The 27,212-nt window shown below is 39.1% G+C and overlaps 1 protein-coding gene across 5 annotated transcripts; it reads left to right on the top strand.

Annotated features, from left to right (window-relative positions):
* The first annotated feature begins 1,005 nt into the window (after window positions 1–1,005).
* On the top strand, window positions 1,006–26,721 carry TRA2A (transformer 2 alpha homolog). Of its 5 annotated transcripts, none has more exons than XM_035562453.1 (8): window positions 1,006–1,540; window positions 10,759–10,892; window positions 12,489–12,660; window positions 16,293–16,481; window positions 24,074–24,189; window positions 24,701–24,808; window positions 25,525–25,592; window positions 25,763–26,721. In XM_035562453.1, the coding sequence occupies exons 1-8, from the start codon at window positions 1,505–1,507 to the stop codon at window positions 25,771–25,773; spliced, it is 834 nt and encodes a 277-aa protein (XP_035418346.1). In that variant the 5' UTR covers window positions 1,006–1,504; the 3' UTR covers window positions 25,774–26,721. The 5 variants fall into 5 exon arrangements, with proteins under 5 accessions (XP_035418346.1, XP_035418349.1, XP_035418348.1 ...); XM_035562456.2 differs by having other exon boundaries at window positions 1,260–1,540; window positions 12,561–12,660; window positions 24,704–24,808; XM_035562455.2 differs by having other exon boundaries at window positions 1,262–1,540; window positions 12,561–12,660.
* The last annotated feature ends 491 nt before the right edge of the window (window positions 26,722–27,212 follow it).

Here is a 27,212-nt window from a genome sequence, read left to right as displayed (position 1 = left end):
GTGGAGCATCTCCCTTACAAGGAGAGGCTGAGGGAGCTGTGTCTCTTTAGCTTGGAGAAGAGGAGATCGAGGGGTGACCTCATTAATGTTTATAAATGTGTAAAGGGCAAGCGCCAGGAGGACAGAGCAAGGCTCTTCTCAGTGACATCTAATGATAAGACAAGGGGCAATGGCTGCAGGCTGGAACATAGGAGGTTCCACTTAAACATGAGAAGAAACTTCTTCATGGTGAGGAGGACAGAACACTGGAACAGGCTGCCCAGAGGGGTTGTGGAGCCTTCTTCTCTGGAGACATTCAAAACCCACCTGGATGTGTTCCTGTGTGACCTGATCTAGGTGTTCCTGCTCCAGCAGGAGGATTGGACTAGATGATCTTTCAAGGTCCCTTCCAATCCCTAACATCCTGTAATTCTGTGATTCTGTGATTGTCAGCCAACGTGGACATGACGGCAGAACCAGGCAGCTCTTAGCTCTGCTGGAGCAGCTGGCCTCTAACCTTGACCCGCTCTCCTGGCCTTCTGGCATAGACAAAGCAAGCCTCGCTATTTGGTCACCTTTGGCAATTTTCTGACCTAAGCAACCACCTGTTTGGTCTCGCTGCTGAGCTTCTGGTGCCTGCAAGGGGGCAAGCTGCCATTATTTGTGTGTGCTGGAGGAAGAGGTGTCCAAACCATGCAGGACGGGGAGGAACAAGATGATGTGAAAAGAAAGGCCTTTCAGTAATGTTCTGATTTAAAAAAAACCCTCAAGACTACTAGTGAATGTGTAGGCCTGTCTTTCCTAGAAGTACTCAAGATGGATCTCATGGCTTTATTTCCAAAGTCTTACAATGACAGCAATCTTCCAGCCTTATGCATGAAGCAGCCATTTGTCATACCAAAACAACACTGGTAAGGGGGGCCTAAATCAAGGTTTAAAATTCTTTCCAGCGTGGAACTTGAAATTTGCCAGAAAGAGGCGACTGTGTGATGTTAACGAGATGAGAAGCCAAGTCGGGCTTGGCTGTGGACAGGGACAGGAGCCCGGGCAGTCAGGGGCGGAACTGAGCGCCTCCAGGTGCCCCCCGTCGGCGTGCGGGCACGGGGCGGCGAGTTTGGAGTTTCAGGGAAACAGGAGGGCAGGAAGAGCCGCGAAGGCTCTCCCTTCACCGCACGGGGAGGAGCCGACCACCGCTACCTCCGAGCCCCGCGTCCCACACGGAGCCACCGCCCCTCACAGCGAGGCCGCGCTCGGCGCCTCCTTTGTGACAGGCGGGCCGCGCCCCGCCCCCCGCGCCGTGCCGGGCGCAGCCGGAGTGGTGGCGGCGCCATTTTGCGCTGCTGCGGGACTCGGCGCGGGCCGGCCGCGGCGGGAGGGAGGTGGCGGCGGGAGCGCTGACGGCAGCGGCGCTTAGCGGGAGCGGCGGCGGGTGCGGTTGCTGCTCGGCACTGAGCGTCCCCGTTCGCCCTAATCTAATCTAACCTAACCTAGCCTAGCCCAACCCCGTGGCCGGGACCCTGCCGACATGAGCGACGTGGAGGAGAACAACTTCGAGGGGAGGGTGAGTGGCCGGTCCTAGCGGGGCCGTGCTGAGAGGGGGCGCCCTGGCGGAGGGGGGTTGAGGGGGGCGCGAGGAGCGGCGCGGTGCTCTCTAAAATGGCCCCTTCGGGAGTCCGAGGCTTGGCCGGGCCGTGAGCCACTCACGTCCCCCTCCTCGTCCTGTGTCCCCCCACCACCCCGTTTTTCTTTATTTTTTTTTATTTTATTATTTATATTTAACGACCCGGCGGCGCCGAGGGAACCGGCCCGGCTGGGGGCTGAGCCCGCTGCCTCCCCCCTCGCACGCTTCCTTCTCCCCTCACGCCTCCGCCGCCATCCTCTTTCCCGGGGGGGGGGGGGGGGGGGGGGGGGGGGGGGGGGGGGGGGGGGGGGGGGGGGGGGGGGGGGGGGGGGGGGGGGGGTGCCTCCATCCTGCCCCCTCCGGCCCCCCCGGCAGCAGGGCCCAGTTCCTTGCCCAGACCCCGTTTTCCCCCGGTCCCCTTCGGCCCCTGCCCCCCCCACCGCCGTGCTCCGTTGCCCACCGGGCCCAGGCTCGGGCCCCCTTTTCCCCCCCCCCTTGCCCGCGGGCCCCGCAGAACGAGGAGGGACCGGGTCCTTTTGTGAGCGCTTCTCCTGCCTGCCGGCCCGCAGCCAGCACCCGTGTGTGCCCCAAGCCCTGGGGCCGGGCCTCAGAAGGCACCGGGGAGGTACGGCCCTCGCTGTTAAACCCCTGACACGCACCGATCGCGTGTAGCCGAAGACTTTCTCTCAAGGAGCCGCTGCGGTTTGGTAACCCTGTTAGGCCTGTTCCTTCTCTCTTCCCTCCGATGGCTGCGGTTTTTCTGTAGGCCTCTGACTGGTCCCTTCCATTTTCTTTGTGTGTGTTTTTTTTTTTTTTTTTTTTTTTTTTTTTTTGTGTGTGTTTTCCCCTAGTGATGAGCAGGGCAGGCAGGAATTAGGAGCTGCTTGAAACAGAAATTAAACATGTGTTGTTCTCACTCCATCACCATTTACTTTTTTTTTTTTTTAATTTTGCAGAGATCTTTTTTTTTTGTTCTCTCCTAGAGAGTTGCTTTAGAAGAACACCTGAGCATCCTTTTGGTGACTTTTTCTGACGAACCAGCGATAGCAGCTTTTCAGTAATACGGTTACATAAGATTGTTGCCTGGAGAACCGAGCAATGAATTTTTAAAGCACCAGAGTCACATTCCAATAATTATTTTTACAGAAATACAGTAGCCTTTTTGTAATGTTAGTCTTTAAAAAAAAATAAAGAAAACAAGCAAAAAAACCCAGTCCCCAGGCTGAATGTGTTGTACCTGCCTGCCCAGTGACTGCTGCTGGTTCCTCAGGTGAGGTAAACAAAATCTGTTCTTGTGTTAGTTGCTGGACAAAGACGGCTGTATGCCTATGCTCGTTTCAGATAAATGAACTAATCTCTGAAAGGAAAGCCAGCCAACTCAGAGAAGGTTGAGCATAAGTATTCTTTGTTGTTCATTTTTTAAAATTTGTTACTTCAGCCTCCCAGTTTCTAGCAAAATTTATATTTTTTTTTATTTTCTTATAACTATTTATGTTAGGTTCCTCCAGAGAATGTGTATGTTAGGTTCTGTGATGGATCTATTGTTAGTGTTAAAAGAACCTGATACAGCTGTTTAGTTTCAGTATTTCTGCATACCTTCTTCTGCCAAATGTAGAAGTAAAATTAATGTTTTGACAGTATTTGAAGTAAGAGAAGTCCTGCATAGCCGTTTCTCTGACTGTTAATTCTCAGTTGGCTTAAGCTTTTCTTGTTTTTGAGGTGGAAAATTTACCTGTTGGACAGAACTGCTGACCCCATTGAGTTTTCACTTGGAAAACTTGCATTCTTTCCTTAATACCGGAATTTCTGAATCAGTCTAGCAAGTGGCACTCTCTTGCTCAATGTTCTTTTTTAAACATAACTGAATGGAACAGGATTCACTTACAGCTTTTTTGTTGTTGTTCTAATTGGGAACATTCCTAGGGAGTTTTTTTTTTTATTTCACTAATACGTTTTTTGTAGATGATGAATATTTGAAATTATATATATATAAAATGTTGCAGCCTAATATATATTTCATAAAATCAAGTGTGTAAGTTTTGGGGGGTACTTAGTGTTTAATCTCCTATCCCTAGTTGGACAGAACTCTGATGCGCTGAATGTCCTCGTGCATCAGTTATGTGCAGGCACGTGGCATGGAGAGAGTATAGCAGAAGAGTTCAATGGGAGAAGGAACCACGGGGTGGGGGGGGGGGGGCGCAGCGGGGGTAAAGAACCTGCTTTCCTCCAAATTGACACAAAAGAGATTTCTGAGTACCTAACTTTTAGTCCTCCTCACCTTCCTCAGCATTCAGCTTAAATACTAACTAGTGTGATGTTTAAAGGGGGGTTTAGTCGAAGTCCCTTTCTGTCTGTGTAGATGCATATCATCCCCAAAACACTTCCAGTAAAGTTCTTGAAAGTAGCAAAGTAGTGATAAAGTCTTGACAGCAAGGTGAAGGTGCATATTGAATCAGCAGTAACCAAAAAAATTCTTAAAAATAAATTTTTACATGGAAGATGAGTTAGAAAGTCTTTCCCTGTTTTGCTTGTTACATGTGAAGAAAAAAACAGTTTTAACAAAAATAAATGTCAGGAATTACTCTGTTTAAAATAAAGCATGTTTTAGCAGTGTTAAGATGTCCACGTATCTTGCCTCCGATTTGCAGTTTTAAAATCATGCTGTCACTTCATATGAAGAGGAAATTGAGGATGATCTTGGAAATAACTTTTCAGTGAGGTTGCATAATCTGTACTGTTTGAAAACTTGCATTTATAAAGTGTTGGTTAAAATTATAGGGATTTAAACTATTATTCTTGAACTCGCTCATTTCTTTACTGATCTTTTTTTTTCCAAAGCAAATGTTAATCAGATATGTTCAGACTAATTAACGTTTGCTCTGTTTTTACATCAATTTTGCTTCAGCAAGTTCTGTATTAAGAATGTAGCTGGTGGAAGAGAAGAAATTCTGCCCCCAAGTATGGTTATTTAATGGAAAGAAATTGACAGAATAATTAGAAATATAATGGGCATACTAGATATAAGTTTATGGACTCGAAGAAGGAAACAGATTTTAAGTCATATTTCTGTCCAATGACTTGAGTTTTGCAAAAGGTACAGGATTTTATCACCATTAAGTATTCGTTGTGAGCGGGTTAGACAAATGAGGCTTTTTATCTCTTATTGTTGATAGATGATAGCTTTGTAGGGATTTAGATCTTAGTTCCTTTCATATTTGTCCAGTTATTTGTAACAACAGATTGTTCATCTGGTGCATGTTCTGTGATGCAGCTTTATTAAAAGCTTTCCTAGAGCAGTGGAAAAGTTGTAGTCTGAACAGATGCGGATGGAAACTCCACTTGCAGTTTTGATCGGTTTTTTTTGAGCTTCTGATAGTGTTTGACTTCTGTAATCTTAAAAGTTTACTAGTTCTCTACCAATATTAATGGGCTCTTTGTCTAAATAGATAAAACTTTATATCAGAGTGAAGGCAGAACTCCATCTTAGAACTCCAGATTGATCGTCTTTCGTGGCTCTAATGAGAGGCCTCTTCCTGCTCTCGCCAGAATCTCAGTGATTCCAGTCTAATAAAGCACTTGAACCCTAGATCATTTCACGTGTGAGCCATTTTGTTGAAGGAAGGATGTGTAGTTCATACGCATGCTTTTGGGTCAGCTAAACTCTGAATGTGTCTTGTGGTTTTTGCATGCAAGCTTCATAAAGAAAATGCTTAAATTCATATATGTTCCGATGCTACCTAAACCTGATCAACCTTGAGATCATTTCTTTGGTTCAGACACCTGTATCGGCCACCGGCCACCTCAGTGGCAAGGAAGGCACGCTGCTTTCCTACCTCTTGAAATACAGGCGTGACAGTCTGCTTATGCTCTGTAGTTCTGCATTAGCTTGGGGGGAAGGCTGTGATCGTGCTGTGGTTTCTGATGGCAAACATGGGAAAGGAAACTTTTTACAGAAGTTGATTTTTTTTTTTTTTTTAATCAACTTAATAGATTCTAGATTGTTACCTGCACAAAAGAGTGACCACAGAACCCTTCCTTGGACAGGTGTATATTCAAGCCTCAGTGAAAAGATAAGCATATATTTCAAAAGGTTTATTGCTAAAGCTACTTCTTCTTACTTTTTTATTGGAGCAGTGTCATTGATAACAACATATAAAGCTTGCTGATGCCAATAATTTTATTTTTAAAATATTTAAATATGTATGTAAGATAGCACAACTTCAGTTTCTGTATGAAAAGAAACTTATGTTTTACATATGTATTAAAATATTTATGGAAGAATAGCTAATTAAGAGATTATCATTTTTAGTGTGGAGTGACAGATCACAGTATTAAGCAAAAACGTAAGTTTTCTGGTGAGTTTAGAGGAAAGTTGGTAGGTTCCTGTCAAAGCAGTGGTTAAAAAGTAATCTGGTCTCATCTCAGGAAGAGATGCTGCTAAATTGACAGCTTAATCCAGCGAATGTAGGCTGCTACCGAATTTCAGTTTCTTTTTTGACTGCTTTTGTTTTTCTGTTCCCTTATGAAGTTGGAATTTGTTTATTTTTGGAGTTTGGGCAGGATTTTTTTTTTTTGCAAGATTTTTGTAAAGCGTTGAGCTATCTTCTGCTAGCTTAATGGTGTTGCTGTACTACTTGCTGTCCTATTCTGTCCCCTGTGCAGGTGGTACTTCTCAAGGTGGAGGCCAACTGAAATTTCTGGGTGATAACGTGTTTTTTTCTTCCCATTTGACTTGCCATGCTTTTCTATAGGAAGCCTAGTGTAAGCCTAATTGGCTCTTTTTACTTAGTCTCTCTTTAAATTCTGATAGCCATGTAGCAAACCCTTTATGACATGCTCTGAAATGGTGAGGCCTGAGGCATGGTAAAATGTGACAAAAGTGAGGATAGAAGAGTCATGTAAAAACTATTTTTGTCTTTTCTTGTTGTCTTTATCATGCCCTCTGATGACGGGTAGAAATCTAAAAATACTTCCTAAAGACTTTTGTAATTCTATTCTACATAGAACTGTTTGGAATGTTGTGTTCTGTTTTTTTCAAGTAACTATTTTGGAAAGTAGCATTTCTCTTGAAGGATGTGAGGAAGATAAATGGCAGCTATAACTTGCATCAGTTATGGTTGAAACAGTTGTACTGGTATGGATGAAATGCATTGACGTGACTATCACCTTGCTTAGCTAAAATTGTCGATCAGTTATTCCGTGCCTAGGTTTATGTGAGCATTAGGTAATGGTAGGAAGAGGCATCCTGTCCATACTACTTTTTTCAGTGTTGTTCTTTCTGGAATAAACAAGGTAGGAATGATGGAAAATATTCTTCAGTGCTCTCTATAAATGCTTCTAGCTCTGCAGTTCTTAACCAGAGAATCAGTAGCTGAAGCGGCAGTCTTTAGGTTGTGTTCACCTACAGTAATTTGTTTGACTACTTAGTGAATCATTAATCCCATTTCCCAGTATGTGCTTGAGGAAGTCGCCGTATCTTACTCTGAGGAAGCACACTGAAGATTTTTTTTTTCCACTTTTGCCGTGGGAAAAGTGGTATTGACAAATGTATGCCTTTTGAATGGGAGGGTTGATCTGAAGACTACTAGGTAGTTAGCTGGCTGTCTCTTTCCTACAGACCGTAGCGAGAGCAAGTGTAGATGGTTTGAAATGGTCCCAATGAGTATCTGCCTGTAAGGTTGTAAGGGTGAGAGTGGTGCCTCGAGAGTTGCATAACAAAGCAGAAAACATGAACGTGCACACTGCCAAGTGTGAGGCTGTTGTGGGGTGAGGAGCTGAGTTTAACAAAATGCAGTCTGATCTGTGGCCCTCAAATGACTGAGGATCTTTAGAACAGAAAGATAAGTAAATATTGAGGATACAGAGAGAAATTGTAGTTTATTCTTTCTTAAGTAGTAGTTAAATTAATTTCTGGGGTAATCATGGAGCTAAGATCAGGATATCTAGATTACTTGAAGGCTAGTACGGAATTCAGGGATTTGAATGCTTTGGATAATAGAGGTGTCTATTTGTTGTTGTTAAAGATGATATACTAAGAAATATAATGTTCTTGTTGATATTGCAGAATGGATGTATAAATTGGTTATTTAGAACAGTGGGGTCTGTCCGTGACATAGACTAAGACAAATCTTGCTAGTTATTTTCTCATTGGGAAATAGAGGAGGAAAATTCTTGAAAATTGCTCTCTGTGACACCTTGAAGCTCTGAATCTCTTAATCCATACCTGTAGTCTTGCCGATACAAATCTCACTAGATACTTTTTCAGTGTCCTCCTTAAGTCCTTAAACTCTTCCAGGTTATTGTGATTCCCTTAGTGTCTCCTTTTGAAGCACTGTAGGAGATATAACTAGGTGATCTATGTTGCATCAGAAGATGAGATGTAATTGCCTGCCAGTGACAGACACAGTATGCAACTGCTAACAGGTAATCTCTCTTTAGCTGCAGTTTACATCTACGGTTACTTTGTTTGAGGAAGTTTGAAATGTGTAAGAACTCGTGCTGTCACCTCTGTCACTCTGCTTCTAAAGTTACGTGTTTGTGAGTGCAGCCCTTAAAGGGCTGGAGCAACCAGCTCGGAAAGGACTTGACCTCCATGAAATGCTGTACTGCTTGCTTTTGGCACCTTCATACAGAGCCGTTGTCAGAACTGATGCTATTAGAAAAACTGTGGGCAGTGTCAGAAGATGCTTCAGTTGAACAGATAAGGATGCTAAGCTAATTTTGTCATCATATGGGAGTTACTGGGTCCTTAATATTTTTGGCACCTCCCAACACTTCTAGATTGTGCGGTATCTTATTTGTTTTCTTGTTTTTGTTCTTGTTCTTGTTTTTTTTTATTAGAAATTTTTTTTTTTATTAGACCTTATTGTCTAAGAAGTGATCTTTCAAATGTAAAAAGAGAATGGACAGTATAGTATCCTCATTAAGGAGTGACTGAGGAGAGTGAATTATTTGTCGTTTTATTGAAGGATCTGTTCTAAATCTGAAGGATGTCACATTAAGTGCTTTTCTGTATTACTGGTCACTTTCACTAAGGAGGGGAGTGGAAATAACTCCCGGAGAAACTGGGAATTATTGCAGGATATGAAGTATAAATGTAAGAATTAAAGAGGGCTATCAAACAATGAAGAGTACAAAATTAGAGGGGAGGTAATTAAAAAGTATGTTAGGGGCTCTAAAAGGATGTTTTCTAATAATGAACAGTGAATTTCAGATGTAAAAATAAGAGCACCGTATAAAATCTGGTATTACTTAAGTGCCCGTTCTTCCTTCTCGTTCTGTGACAGTCTTTTGTAGCTAGACCAGCAGATAGCTGGTTCAGTGGGATACCCTGTAACGTAGACCTGCTGGGGTCCACGTCACCGCCCAGCTTTGAATTTGGCCTTCATTGATAAGTTTAGTGTGCCTGTCAAACTAGAAGGTGATGTTCTCCATGTATCCTGTGTCCTTTTCATTGAGGTAAAGGGGAAAAGGCAGCATAGCTGTAATACTCCTGTAATAAATAAGGGGCCTCTCATGTTCCATTTCTGGTTGATTTATTGTCTTTAAATATGAGGAAGGAGTCCTTTGAAAAGGACTTCAGTCCAGAGTGCTGAAGAATTCAACTACAAAAGAAAATGCAAATCTGGACTTACACAGAAAAATAGATAAGCTGGGAAAAGTATTTTAAGGACAGGCAGGAGAAGAAATGATGAAAACGAAAATGAAATGTAACGCTTGTGGGAGGGGAACTTGCTATGCGATTTTTCCATTACAAGTTTTGCACGTTTTTTGGTGACATTATAGAGGTATATAGCACACATTTCCACAGCTTTTTTTTTTTTCTTTTAATAGCTGAGCTCCCTAGGAATGCTGTACACTAAAATGTGAGGAAATCCTAACCTGCTCTTTGTTTGCTTGTTTTCCTAGTTTTTCTCTTGTGTGCATTATCATACAAGAAAACAAAAAAAACTCCTGTCTGTTATTGGATTGCTTTGAACTGCAGTATTATACGTCTTGTTTTTTGTGGATTAAGTTGTGTGCAAGGAAAACAGGATAACAATGAGGAAGAGAAAGTAGGAAGAAAAATTTGTCTTGCCTATATCTATGTGCATGTATTATGCGAGTAAGTATGTGCATAGATAGATTTTGACTGGAAATCTTTGGCCGTGCTGTTGAACTGAGTGTCTTAGTAATAATGTGTAGGAGTGGAATTTGGGATATTTAATACTGAGAAGTACATAGTTGTTATTAGGGGGAAACTCAGTTATTGATATCAATATTTTTAATATATATTTGTGCTAATTAGCTTTTTAGTTCATCTATGTATCGTACAGAGAATAAAAATCTGAAAGGGGAGGAGGGTAGCTTTGAAAATACAGTAAAACACCGAGAACTCAGTAAGCTCATTGTTAGACCGTAGACACTTATACAGTTTTAAAGCTTTTTTTAAAAAAGGTTGTTTTATAAAGTAGTTTCTTGCACTTTACCTGCTGGCTTTTCAATTTGGTAGATAACATCTGAACTCCAGCAGAGTTTTATAATCCCCACGTGCTTAAATATACTAAATGTTCTTTTTCCATTAAGGTTAATGTTCGTGAAGAAATTGAAGAGTTTTTTCCAAGAATGTGGAAGATAAATCAAGATAAAAGAAGGCTAATGAAAAGTATTAAAGATCAGAAAATTAAAATTGAATGGGGGAAAAAATTGAACAGAAGATTGGTCAGATAGAAGCACTTGAATGTTTTTTTTAAGGCTATAATGAATTGTTTGAATTGGGGAAGAATACACGAAGTATGAAAAATGAAAAACTCAATGAAGAATGAAGAGAAGTAGAAAGCAAGAGTGAAGTAGAATTAAAAGAATCTGGAAGAATGAATGGGTCCTAGGTTAAGTAAATGTATGGTTTATGTTCCAGTGTCTGTATGATCAAGTTGTAGATGAATTTGCATGATTACTTAGTTAATAGAGAATTGGTGATCTGGTTCAAGCAGGGATCTATTTGAGGAAAGCATACAATATTAACAGTGGGCTAGCAAAATGAAATTTGTTCTGGAGGGTGTTGCCTAACCATTTGTTTTTTCAGGAGCAATCAATATAATAGAATTACTGTACTTTAAATGTTAGGAGTTAGGCATTTGTACAACCAATACCATTTGTAATACTATCTTTTTCGTTAGGAGTCTCGCTCCCAGTCAAAATCTCCAGCTGGGAGTCCTGCTCGTGTAAAATCGGAGAGCAGGTCAGGATCTCGCAGTCCATCGAGAGCTTCCAAACATTCTGAATCGCACTCTAGGTCGAGATCAAAATCGAGGTATGTCTAGGAAGGAGTTCGAGTTGATATTCAGTATTATTGCTTACGCCTGTTCTGTTGTTACATTGCTGAGAATTTTTTCCCCTTGTAAAAATGATAAACCTTTTGGAATGCACTAAGAAGACTGCGTTAATTTGTGTGTTGGTGGATGTACAGTTGGACAAAGCTGGGGGAAGATTCCATAAGTAATGAAGTATGTGTATTTATAGGGAAGTAATATAATAGAAGTAGTGGAGTAGAAATTGTTACTAAAATGAGAAGATTTAACTACTCCAGAAGAGAGAGAAGAGAGTACAGCTCAGTTCTGTGAAAGCTTATGTCCCCTTCCCCAAAATCTTTTTCCGGGGAACTCTTTATTGTGTAGACCCCTCCTTTAGGAAAGAAGGAAAACTCAAGTGAGAACTACAGCAAAAGTATTCTGGGTTGGGTAAAAGAGTAAGCTCCCTAACTATTGGAAATGTTGGAAGACGCTACTTGGGCCAGTTCTTAACATTCCTTCACTGGAATCTTTTTTTTAAAACAAAATCTGAAAAAATACGATTAAAGTTGGGCATGGGTAGCTTCTTAATTTATGGGAGCTTTAGTATTTAAGCTCATTTTTGGAAGCTGCATATGCCTTTCTCTCACTGCTTGTGCTTGCACAGGCAAAGTTTTATAGTTCTCAGTTCTGAGAGAACTTGCTTAGTGTACGGGAGGAATGTCTGTCTTTTTTTCCTCTAAGTATGTCATAAAATACCCAGCTCATGCTACTTCTCTTCTTCCATCTTCCCTTGCACCTTCATACTGTTGAAAACTGGTAGACCTACTGAATCTTTTACCTGTGGAGAGAGAAACCAGAAAACAAAACATTTGTAGCCCCGGAGGGGGAAGGGGATTTGCATAGTATTACATTTTTCCTCTTTACCAGTTCCTGGGAGAGATCAGTGACTTCCCTATCTGTTTACTTTACCAGGGAAGTCTAAAAGAGTTACTATGCTCTGAAATTCCTAAGTTCAGCCCGATGTTACAGCTTCTGTCTAAACACTGCAAGAGAAGAGATCTGCCTGTTATTAGGATATAACAACTGTATGAAATCATACAGCTTTGACAGAATTATGCGAGTTCAAAATTGTGTTTATCATTGACTGGATATCCGCAGGGAAATGCTTGAGGAGTTAAACAGCTTTTTTGGTCTCAACTGATTTTCAGACTTCATTTGTAGATACCCTAGCACTGTTGTACTGCTAGATCTTTCAGTTCATCAGTTAAGACAATATTTTACAGTGTGGTATGTTTGGTTTCTGTATCAATATGCAAGCGTTAGTTACATGTGGAGCCAAGCTAATACAAATCTAAGCTCTGAACTTTCTGAAGACTGTTGTGAATATAATCTGTTTTTTATGCCAGAAGCACTCTGACCAAATTGAAAATCGTGCTACTGAGCAAGTTATTTAAGATGTGCATCTTAAGATTGCAGAAAGTAAAAGAAACTTAACTATTTTTATTGTAGTGAGCCTCTGAAAAATGAATTTAAGATTTTTCTCTGGGAAATGTAAGGCTTACATTTCAACACATTGGGTGCATATGACCTAACTAAAAGCTTTCTCTTTGTTGAAGATCCAGGTCCAGAAGACATTCGCACAGACGTTACACTCGCTCCAGATCCCATTCCCATTCTCATTCCCATAGGAGACGTTCTCGAAGCAGATCGTACACGCCAGAATACCGCCGTCGAAGGAGCCGTAGTCACTCTCCAATGTCCAACAGGAGAAGGCACACAGGCAGCAGAGTATGTCATGTTCCCCAAGGCTGAGTATCAACAAAACAGTCGCTGCTTACGTCAGTGTAGTCTAAGATAATTGCAGGCTGAATTTGACTTGCTGTCTTGTTGTTGGAGGATACGGGAATTGTTTTTGGGTTGGGGGGACAAAGTCTTTCCTTAACAACTGGGCACTTATGTCTTGTGCCAGCCATTGGCAGGGTAGTTGTAGAATTTTACTGAAAGCCATGCTGTCCCAAGTGAGTATGGGTAGATAGGTGACATCTCTTTCCCTCTGCTCTAGAAGTTGGACTTCTCCTATTTTTATTCTGTTCCAAGCACGCGTACACTTCACAAAAAAGGAAATTGTGCGTGCCTTTAAAAAAAAAAAAGTGAAAATACAAGATCAACTGTAGGAGCAAAGGAAAAAAAATTTTCAGGTGTTCTTGTTTATAACATATAGCGTATTATGTTGAAGATTGCTTGTGATTTTATATTTCCAAGTAATGATTTTGGTTTAACTTGAAGAAATAAACTCATTTGTTATTAGCTAACCTGTAAATCTTAATAAACTAGAAAAACAGACAGCTATGAAAAGGATCGATAGTCCTCTCAGAATTCAAATGAAATAACCTAGTGTCTGTATGGACAGGGATAGGAAGTGTAGGTAAATCGACTTAAGATGCTACTTTTATGTCATTCAGAGAGATTTCCCCCAGTATCCTTCCTTGTTCAGTGTCTTAGGTTCTGGTTTCGCATCACTTGATGCTGATCTGAGTGAGTACTACTACACACGGGTCTGCCTCTTCCTTGGTGAGGACCACAAACGATCCTTTTAGTTTTTCATCTTTTTTATTTTCTCTTTATTTATTTATTACTAATCCTGTCAAAAAGTATGTAGTTTTTTATATACTCACCTTAGTGAAGCAGCTTACCACAACCAGATAAGACCTATGTGAGGGAGAAGATGATGATGTGGAAGAGGGCAAGACTACAGCTAATGTACATTGGCTTAAGCTGTTGTGAAGCAACATTTGTAGTTAAGCTATTTGTGGATTGTTGCCAGTGTGTAGTCATACTGTTGTAAATACGAATCTAATGTCTTAAAAAGTTGGCAGGAATAACAACTTCAAAAGGCTTAGCAGATTTCCTGGTAAAAGACAAATGAATCCACTTTACTACTTTAGGAAGTATTAGAATATTTTGCTGTGAAGTCTTTTTTGCCTTGGAAATGACTCTGAAACATGAGAAACTCCTCAGAGTGAATTTCATGTTTGTTCTAAGGAGTAGTTCTAATAGTGTCAAAACAAAAATAAATCAGATTAGAATTCTCTAAGCTGCAAGGTCTAAGGACACTAGGAAAATTGGTAGCAATTTTGCCACTTCTGCTGACCTTGGCATACTGTGCTAATGGGAGGTGGTACAAAAACTCAGTATTAAAGCTGTCTTTTAATCCTGCACAGTCAAAATCTTTCCAGTGGTGATGTAATTGTCACTTGTTGCTTAGGGTGCACAGAGTGATTCTCCGTACTTAGCTTGCCTTAGAAAAGATAATAGCGTTCATTTCTTAAAACTGATGTTTGAAATTTGGCAAATGCAGAGAAACAAATACACAGGTATTTTTGGGCATCATATTTTCACAATGAACTCCTGAAAAAAAAGTTATGAGAAAAAAAAAGAAACACAACATAATTTGAAACATACCATTATAAAAATAAGGAAAGATAATATGAGAGCATGCGTGAATCATGTACTTCATCACTTCCGTGTCTTGGTAGAAGATAGGAAGGGGAATTTGTTACATCTGCAACCTATAACTTTTTAACTGGAGCTAAATTAGGTTGCAGATCTCCTGTTATGAGAAACTGATGCGCTCGCTGAACCTGCTCAGGCAGAAGCAAGTAAACACAGCTGTAATGTTTTTTTTAAACATTCTTGTGAAAAGAAGTGCTTATCAAGTTGCTACTTCCTACATGGAAAAATACTATCCGAATACTTTTTTTCTTGCATAGTGAAAAAGATGTGCTTAACCTGGTCACAGTCACTATCTAATGTTATGGTTCTCCAGAAAACAAGAGTTTTTAAGTCCTAAACATTTTCGTGCAGATGGAGAACCCGGTAGGGTAAACTTAAGCCTACTGCACAGGCATGCTTTTCTCGGTTTATATTTTGCATTCTGTTTCTCATGGCTCTCTGTCTGAAAATCTACATGTTGCAGTTTAAAACCCAGTAACTAACGTGCATGTTCTACTGTTCCATGCATGTTATTTGGCTTAGTGTAGTTACTTAATTTGTTTAAAAGTGTAGAATTTCAGCTAGGGACCATGGAATACTTTTACTCAGCTTTTAGTCTTAGTTTGTTTCATGACTATGTACTTGAAAGCAGAATTTTCCTTTCCTTATGGAAGTAAGCTTTGAAATTCAAGACTTTACTTCTAAATTGTCATCTAAAAATTGTCACCTTGGTATCCAGGAGTACAGAGGGGTTCATAAGAGAACATGACAGGAGATGTCAATCTGTTCATTCTTCAAGTCAGGATGAAAGGCAAGCTCTGAGGCATAAATTACTGTGCATCAGTACAGTACAGCACTGTGCTTTGAAAATCTGAACTACAAATTTCATCTGTGTTGACTTGCAGTTACTATTTTAGCTGAAAAAATGCCTGTTGCTCCAATTTTAAATTCCTGCTTCTAGTATAACAGGTGTCAGGAACTTAGCTGGAAAAAAAAATCACAATAAAACCAAAACAACAATTTATTTTGATCAAGATAATTCTTAAAGTTAAATTGGCCTTATATGAATTCTGGGGCATGTGGAGAAATTTTGAACCTAATAGGAAAATGAATTGCAGTACCTTGAACAACTGTACAATTTCTTATTTGACTTCCTTTAGTTGAAGTGAAGTGTATGAGAGTTTCCATTTCCTACATTATTTTCAAGAATCGAGAGTCTTGCTCTAGAAAAGTGAGCATACTTTTTGGTTACCGTTTCACAGAACCAGCCTTCAGTATGTAGTTGAGAGAAGCTGCTGGTTTTGATCCAGTTTACTAGTGAACAGAGAGAAACTTTAAAATTTAAATATTAACTTTCATTATAGTTGAACAGGAAATGTTGGAGGGAGGAGGGGTTGGGAAGAACACCCCTTTGGTAGAAGGCAAGTTACAGTTCAGCTGTCTGTGCTTAGGATCTCAGCTGCTTTTAGGGTGTGAAACTGGAGGCAGCCTGCAGTATTCAGAACCAGTGGTGGTGGCCTTGTAGAATGGCTGAAGATCGGAGTTGAAGCTAGCTGACCAGTTTTCAGCACACACTTAGACATCCTGCCTGCAGCTTATTGGTGATTTGAGTGAGAAATACTAATAAAACAGGTTCTTGTTATCTGTATCTCTTCTGTAACCATAGTGCTTCATTTCTCTGAAGTGTACAGTCAGAATTTTTCACCAACATGAGAAGTTTACCTTTTGTGGTTTTTTATAAAATAAAAATCGGAAAGTGAGCTACCCTTTGAAACACGTTAAGATTGGAATGTTAACGCTCAAAATATTAAGATTTGTAATAAACTATGCTTAATTTTTTCACTTAAAAACAATTGAGAAATTTCAATGTAAGAACGTGTAACTTGTATTTTATTAACTTAATTGGAGTTGAACGCTTGTCTTACCAGGCCAATCCAGATCCTAATACATGTCTTGGAGTGTTTGGTCTCAGTTTGTATACCACTGAGAGAGATTTGCGTGAAGTCTTTTCCCGTTACGGACCTTTGACTGGTGTCAATGTGGTTTATGATCAACGGACTGGACGATCAAGAGGATTTGCTTTCGTTTATTTTGAGAGAATTGATGATTCCAAAGAGGTAAATTCATACTTTACTACTTTAAAGAGGTGTGCTCTTTGTGCATTGTCTTTACAAATATCTTCATAAAAAAATATTTTTGAGTGTGTATTCATTAGAAAGTTCTAAGTGAGATTTATTTAAAATGTTTTGTTCAAATCATGTGGCACTTTTAGACAGATTAAACACATTAGTTCAGTGTTCAGATGTTCAGGCAAATTTTGAGCCTGGGCTGTCTGTATTGAACTACTAAGGAACATGGTACTTTGATTTGATAATCTATTACTTCAAAATGAAAATAAGCCTTTAGGCAGATACAGACATCCAGGATTTTTCCAAATTTTTCAAAGTTAACTCTTCAAACTAATTTTCTGTATCAAAATTCTGAAGGTTCTCTTTACTGTTTTCTTTTAAAGTATGTCACCATGCATTTGAGGGAGTATGTTTTTTGTCCTCAATTATACTTCAGTTAGTGACTTTGCTAGTTACACAAATAGCTGTTTGCAGCTGGACTAGTGGCCGGTAGTGTGATTGATGTGTAAAGAAAGAATCGAAGAATCTGAACAGAGGTCTGTATTATGATTCACTGCAGTAAGAAATATTTTAACCTGCATATGGATATTGTGAGCTTTATTAAATTTAATAAAATTTGTAGATGCAAAATCGTTGTTAAAAAGTGTAGATGTATCCGTTCTTCTTTTAAAAAAAAATATTTCAGTCAGTTTTTTTACCCCACGTTCTTTAAGATGAATAAAGTACAAATACTAACTTAGCATGTAAGCTTTCGTTGTGGGGTTTTCTCCTTTCTTATTTGCAAAATGAGTTACAGACTTCAGGCATCACGTTTATGGATGAGTAGTCACGGGCAGATGTTTCAGATTTGCTGTTTGATTCTGTTTATGTTAGATAAGTATGTTCATAACGGTTGGGTCTGACCCTTCTCACCTAGCACTGCAGGAAGGGAGGGTGGCAGCTGCGGGCCTACTATCAGTAACTTAAAAATGAAAATTGCTGATGCTAGTTGATGATACTTCAATGAAAAATGTTTCATGGATAGCTTGGTTGGACTAGACTCAGTTTTGAGCTTCGACTGATCTCTGGTATGATTGTACAAGCAATTGTGATATGGCAAGCAGCTGTAAAAGATGGTGAAGTGATGTACAGAGAACTGGTTTATAATGAGAATGGAAGTTGTGTATGTGGGGTTGTTGCAGGCTAGAGGAGGAGGTAAGAACAGGAAGCTTCCTTCAGCTTCCCTTCATTTTCCCACTGTTGCTTTGACAGGTTGAGAGAGGAGTTGGTAGGATGGGTGGGATTCACGTTTAGTGGCCTTTCTGGTTCTGACCTTTTAGCCTAGTATTTCTTTGCACTGGGGTGCGTGAGAAACAATCTGCAGCCAGTAACACAGGCTCACGTGAGGATCTCAGTGAAGTACTGTTTTTATTTACGATTGCAATGGAGGGTGTCCTGCAAGCAGGAGCATCCAGCAAAAGTATTATCATAACCTTTTATTCCCTATTACCCAACGCTTAGTTACTCCCCTGTTGGAATTGGCCGAGTACTACAGGTTCACAAACTACTCAACGCTTATTACTATACCATATATATACAGTTTTATTTGACCAACCGTTAATTTCTCCTTTTCCTTTTTTTTTTTTTACTTATTCTCTCATGACTAAAGGGCCTGTGATTTTTTTGTTGTTGTTTTTACTGATTTTGCACTGCTCATCTTGTTTTTCTTAGCTATTCTCCTTATTTTGGAACAGTAGGACCTTCCCCTTATCTGCTTAACATACTTCCCACTATTATGCCTGCACAATCACTTTTGAATATACAAGGTTAGTAGAATTTTCCACTGCAAAAACACAACTTTATTTCTCACAGGTGGGATTTTGAAACTGTGACTGTTCTGTAGCACAGTTAGTATCTAAAACACCTGCACAATATTTTGGCACATTCATATGCTAATCTTGTCTGTTTTAAAACTTCATGTGTCTTTAGAAGTACAGTTTTTTTCTAGTTGTCATTGGCAATGGTCATGCATAACACCATGCATTTCTTAAAATGTTCCGTGTAAATACCATAAAGTAATTTGTTTAGTATGAAGCTGCTTTGGCAGAAACTACAAAACTGGAATGCAAAGAAAAAAATGGGATATTACATGCAGCATCAGAAATACAGAAATGAAGATGAGCACCGTAAGTGGGAACTGAAGTCATTGGGAATGTAAACAAATTTTTCTCCTGCCCTCTTTGCTAAATTATTTCAGTTATATAAATTCCAAGTGTTGAGAGGTTTTACACTCCTCCCTCTTCCCACACCAGCCCATTGCGGGGGAAAAAGAAGACTTTATTTGACTTGATTTCACAGGCTCTGAATACAGATTTGAAGTGGCAATAAGCAGGAAAAGAGGATCTAGCTATAGGCGTGAAAATCTGTGGCAGGCCCTGTAGGAGGACTGAAGGACATAAACTAATTCCCTGTGGAAGATGGATCTAATCTGAAAAATTGGGTATGCATCATAGCAATGTTACTTGGAACAAAAGCAGCCCAAGTAAATACATTTTGTCTTAATAGAAAAACAAACAAAAAGCCTCTGAATAATGGGAATGTAAAACTCTAAATAAGATGCTTTAAAAGGCTGCAGTTCAGTTCAGCAGTCATAGATGGACTAAATATGTGTGGAACCCTGTTCTGGGGAGTACAGGGGGAATGGACAACAAGGATATCAGATCATCTTTACTGTTATCCTTCCAAGAGGGGTGCACTGGGAAGCCTCTCGGCTGATGCACTCTCAAACACTGTTGATACTCAAATTGGACACTAAATGGGTTGTGAATGTGTTTAAACTTCTGTGCTTGGTTTAAGATAGGTCAGTCCCAGACCAGTGTAGGTTCTGTTGCAGCTGAGGTCTTGTTGGGAACCTTTGTCATCATTAGTAACCGTTGTTACAAGTCATGTCAGTTGCTGAGCTGGTTAAAAGGCTGCTATGTGTTTTGATTTTTTTATGAAGCTACATCTTTGTTTTCATAAAGTTAGAAAATTAGTATTTGGTACTCCTTTTGGGCTTTGTCTGTTGCAATCGGTTGTCTTACATTGTCTTGCTACTCTTAAGTCTTCAGAAGTATATATGAGGAGTACAGTACCCTTATGTGGAGAACGAGATCCATACGTTTCTGCTGAAGACCTGTTTCTGAAGATAGATGTATTTTCTTTTATAGTTCTCAACATTTCTAACACTGGCACTGAGGTGTCCATTTTGAAATATTTTAGCTAAATTTTAAAGGATGTTCACCTGCCCGTTACATTATTATTAGTTTAAGCTTTTCCATTTCTTCCAGGGTTTACAGAAAAAATACAGACCTATGTAGTAGGATTTAAAAAAAAAAAAAAAAGTTGGGAGGCAGAATGATTATCTCAGGGTTAGCAATAAGAGAATCACGAGTAAAAAGCAGTGGGTGTTCTAGGGAGGTGTTTCTTACTGTGGTAGGCAGGGATTTCATATGCCACTATCCAGCTTTTCAGTAACCCATACTATCAACCCGTAGCTGTTAAAGCTGAGGCTGCTGTGAAAGTATTGTGTCTGTAGGAGAACTCATCTGAGAAGCATTAACTACAACAGCTGTTGGCAATAGGAAATTTCCAGTTCCTAATGTGACTTAGATGCTATTTACAGTTTTGACCATCTTTCAGAACAATTTTCTGAAGTAGTTTTTTTTAGCAATCAAGACAAACTTTATGGAGACAAACTGAGCTGTTAACATAGCTCAGTTGCCAAAGACTAGAATAATTACAGGTGTTTTGGTCTTGTTTTTCATTTTAATTTGCAAGACATTAAATCTGTGGTGCAAGCAGACCAGTTTTAGAAGCATTGTTACTGGCTAAAGCTTCTCCTACAGCTTATTGAAGAAATGTTTAAGTGGTGTTTGTAGTATCAAAAGGACCCTTGATGTACCAGAAAAGAACATGAAAAAGTCTTAGATATTCGGAATTACAAGTTACAGACTTCTGGAGACCATGAAATACCATGAAATTGCTCATACGGAAACATACCCAGTTACTCATTCTGGTTCTCTAAAATCCGGTATTTCTTTACTATGTACAACTCTTCAAGGTATGCCTTAAAAAGAATCTAAGTAATCAGTAGATGTTTAAGCCCAGAAAGAAAAAAAATGGTATTTGCGATTATTCTAATTATATTTAAATAAAAAGCAACCTCAAACTAGAGAACATAAACAACTCTTGCTCAGAGGTGAAACAGACACTTGAATTCAACTTGGCAGGCTGCATTAAGTGTAGAAAGTTGGGTTTCCTCATTTGTTTCTTCTTCCCACCACTTTTTTTTTTTTTTTCCAGAACATCACTTCAGACAACCTCATAAAATCCAGAGCTGAACTAGTGATATCAGTGTACTGGGGGGGAAAAAAGTTAATTATGTCTGTTCATCCCATGTTGCACCTGTGACAGGGGAAATGATCTTTTTGTTGGTGGCCTTAAGTACCACTCGAGAAATTTCAACTCTGAGTTTAAAAGAAAAAAAAAAAGTCTCTTACCCTGAAAATATTTTTAAAAATGAGTCCCACCATAAATTGCTTGTTTGACTCTTTAAGTATATTCAATCTACTATACATAAACTCTAATATCTTCAGAATACAATATATCCAATGAATTGAAATCTGATGAATTTAATGTTTCCTTTCTAACTGTTTTGAGCCACTGGAGGTGATGACCTTGTAGTTTGGGAACTGCTCATCTTTGTCAAACACCCTAGATAGTAATTTGAAAGAACTTTCTTGTTATGGATAGACTATTCTAGGTTTAAAACTATCATGTAAGATTATTATATGTTTCATTCACAAGTCTTATTCTGTGTCTTCTGACTGCCAACATAGAGACGTTGTATATGCTGGCCTACAAAGTCAGTTTTTCCTTAGAGTTTGCAACCAAAACTAATAGTGTACGTTTGTGGGAATCCTGGTTGCTTGCTTGCTTACTGTCATCTTGCAAAGGCTGTGCCAGTCTTTTGACAGTGCTCAAATATTTGGAAGAAAATCAAGGTTGAAATAAAAATAGACTGACAGTTAAAGGCTCCTAAGAAGGCATTACTTGTCTTTAAACCCCAATGTAATTTGATTTTTTTCTTAAATATGTTTTGTTTGATCTGGAAAATATATTCCTATCTTTGAGATAGTGTTGGAAAGTGTTTTCTTCATTGTTAGAGCAAGTATGCAACTTCTTTTCACTTCAAAAGTTGAATGTTCTTAGCGTTCATGCATGCCCAAAAGTAGCAGGAGAAGCAAACTGTAATTTGTTTTGAATACAACGTGCTACTCTAATAAAATTGTAAAATCTTAAATTTGAATATAAGCTGCTTGAAGTTGAAGGAAGAAAATTTAAAAAGTAAGTAGGGTCATGAATGTGTTTTGACAGTCTTTGTACAACTTAAATACTGTGGTATCACTTGTCTGAAGTATGTTTTAAAATAGACTTTTTTCATACCAAAGCTGTCATTAGTTAATAAAGTCAACTGAAGTACTTTGTTTCAAAGAGTTAACATGTGGAAGTTAAGAATGATGCAGAGATTTTAAAAACATCTTTGGAAGGATTTTCCAATTGCAAAGGACTGAATGTGAGTGATACCATCAAAATTATTTATGTATTTATGGTGGTTTATTTTGTTTTCACTTTATCTACTGAAATAGAACACATTTCCTGGTATTTCCAATACAAACTATCAAGTCTCAAAATTAATTCATCAGCTACCCTGCTGGTATCCTGCTTTTCTCTGTACTGCTCCCTATATCAAAGAACTCTTCCTCCTTCTTCTTAAAGAGGTTCTGCTTCTTTTAAATAATAAAACAGGTGCCAGGTGTTCTGGAGTTCAGGTGGCTTGTTATCAGCTAAGTTTGTGTCTAAAAGTTATTGATCAGACATAAAAGTGCCATGAAGCAGAAAGTTCCTTTCCTTCTAAGACTCATTGTGCTTCACCACTTTTCCAGAAAAATGCTTTTCATCGTGATGCTGATTTTTCAACCAGCTTTTTAGCAGCATTCAGTTTTAGTGTTACGTGTATATACGGCCATAATGTGTGTGCACAGATTTATTTTTTAGTTCTTTCATCCTTGTGGAGCAAGACCTTTCAAAAAAATTCAAAGCTAGGGAACTAAAGCTAATGGTCATGTTTAATTCACAAAACATATTTTAATACATGTTGAGAAATTTGACATGCTTTTCGGCTCAGCCTTGCAGTTAACCAACTCTAGTTGTTAGATTGCTGTGTGGGAGCAGAGCTCACTAGGTGGCGATATAGTATAGATATAAACAATTATTAAAGCACAACCTAAGTGCAGATAAATATGTTAGTGATAACTCAGTCACTTCCAGTTTGGAGACAGTTAGATCTTGTGGGTGTCAGGTTTTTGTGTTCTCCTCTATAGGTTATGTGTTAACTCAGTAAGATCTTTCTTATAGAACTACAAAAAAAAAAAATTACATTTCTGAACAGTTGCTAATTTCATTTTTAAAAAGAAAAAAAAGAAAATGCTCCTCTCTGCCATGATTTGAGGCTTGTGTATTGTGCCTCACAGTTAAACTCAAGATTTGTCTTTTTGCTGTTGCTTAACTTGAGATTAAAACAGTATCTTTTCTCACAAAAAAATGAAAATAACATGTATTGGATGAACTGGGTTGTAAAGTAGTATTTAGGAGATCCAAGAGTAGTGGTGAGGAAGGATCAAAAAAATGTTGGCTTTGAAAATTTTAATAACTATGAAGTCCAGCATTAATTGTAAATTTTTATTACTATTTTATTTTTTAATTGCTATCACCTGAACATAAATCTCAAAAGTACGCTGTGGTCCTCTGAAAAACTACTTTCCTGATTTTGAGTTTGAGAAAGACCACTGTATTGATTCAAAGAGCAAAGAAGCAGGGGCTAGAACACCCAGCGAGCGTGTGCACGAGCTGCGAGCGGGTCTGAAGGCAGAGGCTTCTCAAGCGCAGACCCTCCTGCGTATCGCTTTAGCTGGCTGCTATTGTGAGAGTGAGTGGGGAGGAAGGTTGTAATTAGGTATCCATGTAGGCTGAACCCGCCATTTTACTAAGCTCTGCTGGAGTAGGTCCTTGTAAGGGAGATGGCAGGAGGCTGGGAGAGCATGAAATGGCAGCCGACTAGCAGTAATCCGGCCATATGCACCCTACAGGAAGCCACTGTTTTGCACAGCTTTTGAATCCGCCCATCCCCTCTGGGTCAGAGACGGCGCTAGGAAAGATGCAGTTTTCAGGAAAAGCTGCTTTGACTTTGTTTACCTTTCTGATGGGGTAGTAGGCGAAGTCTACTACAAAGAAATTGACTGTGTTAGTGGGTAGCCCTGTGCTTTCTTAAAAAGGGATTGCGTGGCACGGTGCTCCCGCGCCCCAGTGCAGCCCTGTAGCACTGCCGGCGGACGGGCCGGGGGACAGAGACCAGCCATTCGCCACAGTGGGGCACTAGTAACCAGGCTAAATGAAACAAGGTCGGGGCTTGTTTTTCTAACAGAAAATAGTGTGTTTTGCGCACAGCTTTCCATAGTGGGTTGTAGGTTTCACGCCCCTGCCCCTTCTCTTTCTTGCAGGCAATGGAGCATGCAAACGGTATGGAGCTGGATGGCAGGAGGATTCGGGTGGATTACTCAATCACCAAGAGAGCACATACGCCCACTCCAGGCATCTACATGGGCAGGCCAACACAGTAAGGAGTTCACTCACTTCCTTTAGTAGGATTAAAACTAGTTTAAACTGAATGATTGAAATCTGGTTGAAAAACTGAACTGCAGACTTTTTTTTTTTAATTTTAGAGTTATGCCAATTGTATTTTCTCACAAAGGTATTAATATAATTGTGTTACTGTGATTCAGATATACTATTAAGTCCTACTGTAGTTTCCTGTATTTATTTTAAAAATTGAATGTGTTATTTAAAAAAATCATCTAGCACAGCCAGTTAAGGCACCTTTAGTTTACTTAAATATTAGGGTGTCCATTTGCCTTTGATTCTGATGTGAATTAGGCTGAAAACCTTGATGTTGTTTTTGTCTGTTTTGTTGTGTTATTTTAAGTGTTTTTCTTTGAACATTTAATCACTAAATTAATTGCTTCTTCTTAAGTGTCTCATTTACAAGAACACTGGAAAAAGTTTGAGTTATTTAGTTTGATGAAGAGTAGAATCTGAAATACTTCTTGCTCTTTTTTTTTTCCTAATAGCAGTGGAGGAGGTGGTGGTGGCGGAGCAGGTCGTCGCCGTGACTCTTACTATGATAGAGGGTATGACAGAGGTTATGACAGATACGAAGAATATGACTACAGATACAGGTGCATAATTTTAATTCTGTTTTATTTCTGTAGGAAAAGTGGGTTTGGGGGAAAATTGATAAGTGGCAAAAAAGAAGTTACTCTGCTTGTACCAAGATTCAGCATACGTGCTTGCTTTGTTTGAGAGCCTCGTTACGATAGTTTGGGTAAGATTAAAGTAGTCGTCATCTTCAGTGCCTCTGTAATTCAGCTACATACTAAATAGTTAAGTGAGAGGTTAATTTTGCTACCTGGAGAAGGTAGAGCATATATTTTGCAAATGTAGTGGACAGACAGAAAGAGGACTCTTCTTCCATACTGTATATAGAATCAGGAACAGCTGACAAACAGTGCTGTTAAAGAAGAGGTTATTTGTAGATGGGGGTTTTTAATGCTTGACATTTCATAGCTATCTGACTGTTTTGAAAGTTATCTAGTTTCAGAGAATGTTGTACAACAAGAATTGTAGGCATCTGTAAAAGCATTTAGGTGTTTGCAGGGCTAGTGAGAGTTTATTAAATGTTCTGTAGGAATACCACATAGTTTTAAACCCATCAGGTAGAGAAATATAAAAGCATTTGTTAAATAGCTATAAGCCACAGCCAAATAAAGCTGAAGTCTTTCATACTGGCCAAATCTTTCAGTGCTAAGGAAATGGTTTTGTTTTGTAGAAGTAATGTGAATGAGGCTTCATTCATTATGATCATGTTCATTTTCTTTTTTAATTTTCCTTAAAGGAGACGATCACCATCGCCTTACTATAGCCGGTACCGATCACGATCAAGATCCCGTTCCTATAGTCCAAGTAAGTAAATACACAGGAATAAATAGAATCAGAACAGCATAAGACTTGTTATTAGTCTAATCGGTCAGTGGGAGTTCTGAAAACAAAAAACCTGGGCACTTCCAGTGTTTGAGTTCGTGTATACTGTTTGTTCACAGTAATGATGTTGTCTGTTTTTTTTTTTTTTCCAGGGCGCTATTGAAGATCAGAAGAGTTACAGTTGAGGGCATGATTTTTAAATACAAGGTTCAGATCTTAGCTTCCCTACTGCTTCCCTCCCTCCCTTGTTCTCCATCCAGCTATTTTACAAAACTTTGGTTCATTTAGAGTATACATATCTTCAGTTGAAGTATTCCTGTTTTCCATCCCTTCTTATTGTAATACTCTTAAATATTGTAATTGTTGTAGTTTTTGTGTAGTAAAACATCTTAAGCAAAATGAAATAGAAAACCCAAAGTGTTGATACATTTTGGAAGTCATTCCTATTTTGTTTTTAAACCAATTGGACTCCTGGCTAATTACAAGAGAGCAACGATATTTTTAAAGCTTGCATGTCATATGTAATACACTCAGATACTTTAACATAAACCTGCATTTCCAAGTAACTCGTTAATCTTTCTGTTAAAATGTTTACCTATTACTTTGATAAACAAATAACAACTTTGAGCCTTTCCTGTAATGACAAATTTATTTAGATAGTCATGAACCAGAGGATTTCTTTTTTTGTCAGGTAGTTGCTTTGAGCGTAGAATATTTGAGCTAGAGCAAAATTTGGTACTTCGCTGACCAGGAAAATAGATCCTTGTACACCGAAAATTAAGACTGTATTTTATACATGTTTTTGGATTGCTACACAGTGGATAACATCTGAAGTTAAAACCATAAAAATCCTGTTTTTTTTTATTGTACTTGGTTGAATTTTTCCCCCTAATCAGTGCAGGAGAAAAAATATTTATTGAACATAGCAATTAGTTATATAATTTGCTGTTCATTTAAACAACAACAACAAAAAACTTTCTGGTATTGCAATAATGATTTAAGCAAGTTTTGTTTCCGGTCCTTTTTGGAGTTTGAAAGTATGGATGGAAAAACCTGTAACTACGTGTAAACCTTTTTTTTCCCCCCTCAATAAAAGTTAATTCCACTGAAATGTGGCTTCTTGTTTTCTGTTCTACATCTCATGTCACCTTGGAATACAGGTTAAGCAGGACATGATATTGCTGCATGAGTAATAAAGTCAGCATTTATCTGTTTCCTTAGGAGCTTTGTCTTCCCTGGGAATTGGCATGCAGTTATATGAGATGGCTAAGCAGAGTGGGTAGTCCAGATTTTTCTTGGACTATCTTTGGCACTTGCTGGAGTCATGGTGAGATGGTTTAAGGAGAAGAAACACTGTTGACTTTGTTTAGATTTCTGGCAAGTTTTGCCCTCTGAAATAACTCACCATGTGGCCGGTTGAATGTCGATGTTGGCACAACAAAAGGAGTAGGACTACCAAGCTCTCACAGCAAAAATAATTTCATCCTGACTGTCAAGGAATGCCACCAAAAGTGTTTGTCATAATTATAACAGAGTAAGCATATGAAACAATTTTGTTCACTATTCCTGAATGCCAATGCCAGGGACTATTCACAAGTAATT

This window comes from Cygnus atratus, chromosome 2 (genome assembly GCF_013377495.2).
Source record: "Cygnus atratus isolate AKBS03 ecotype Queensland, Australia chromosome 2, CAtr_DNAZoo_HiC_assembly, whole genome shotgun sequence".
In the NCBI taxonomy this organism is placed as follows: Eukaryota; Metazoa; Chordata; class Aves; order Anseriformes; family Anatidae; genus Cygnus; species Cygnus atratus.
Note: the sequence above shows the minus strand (reverse complement) of the source record. Positions and strands in the feature narration are given on the sequence as shown.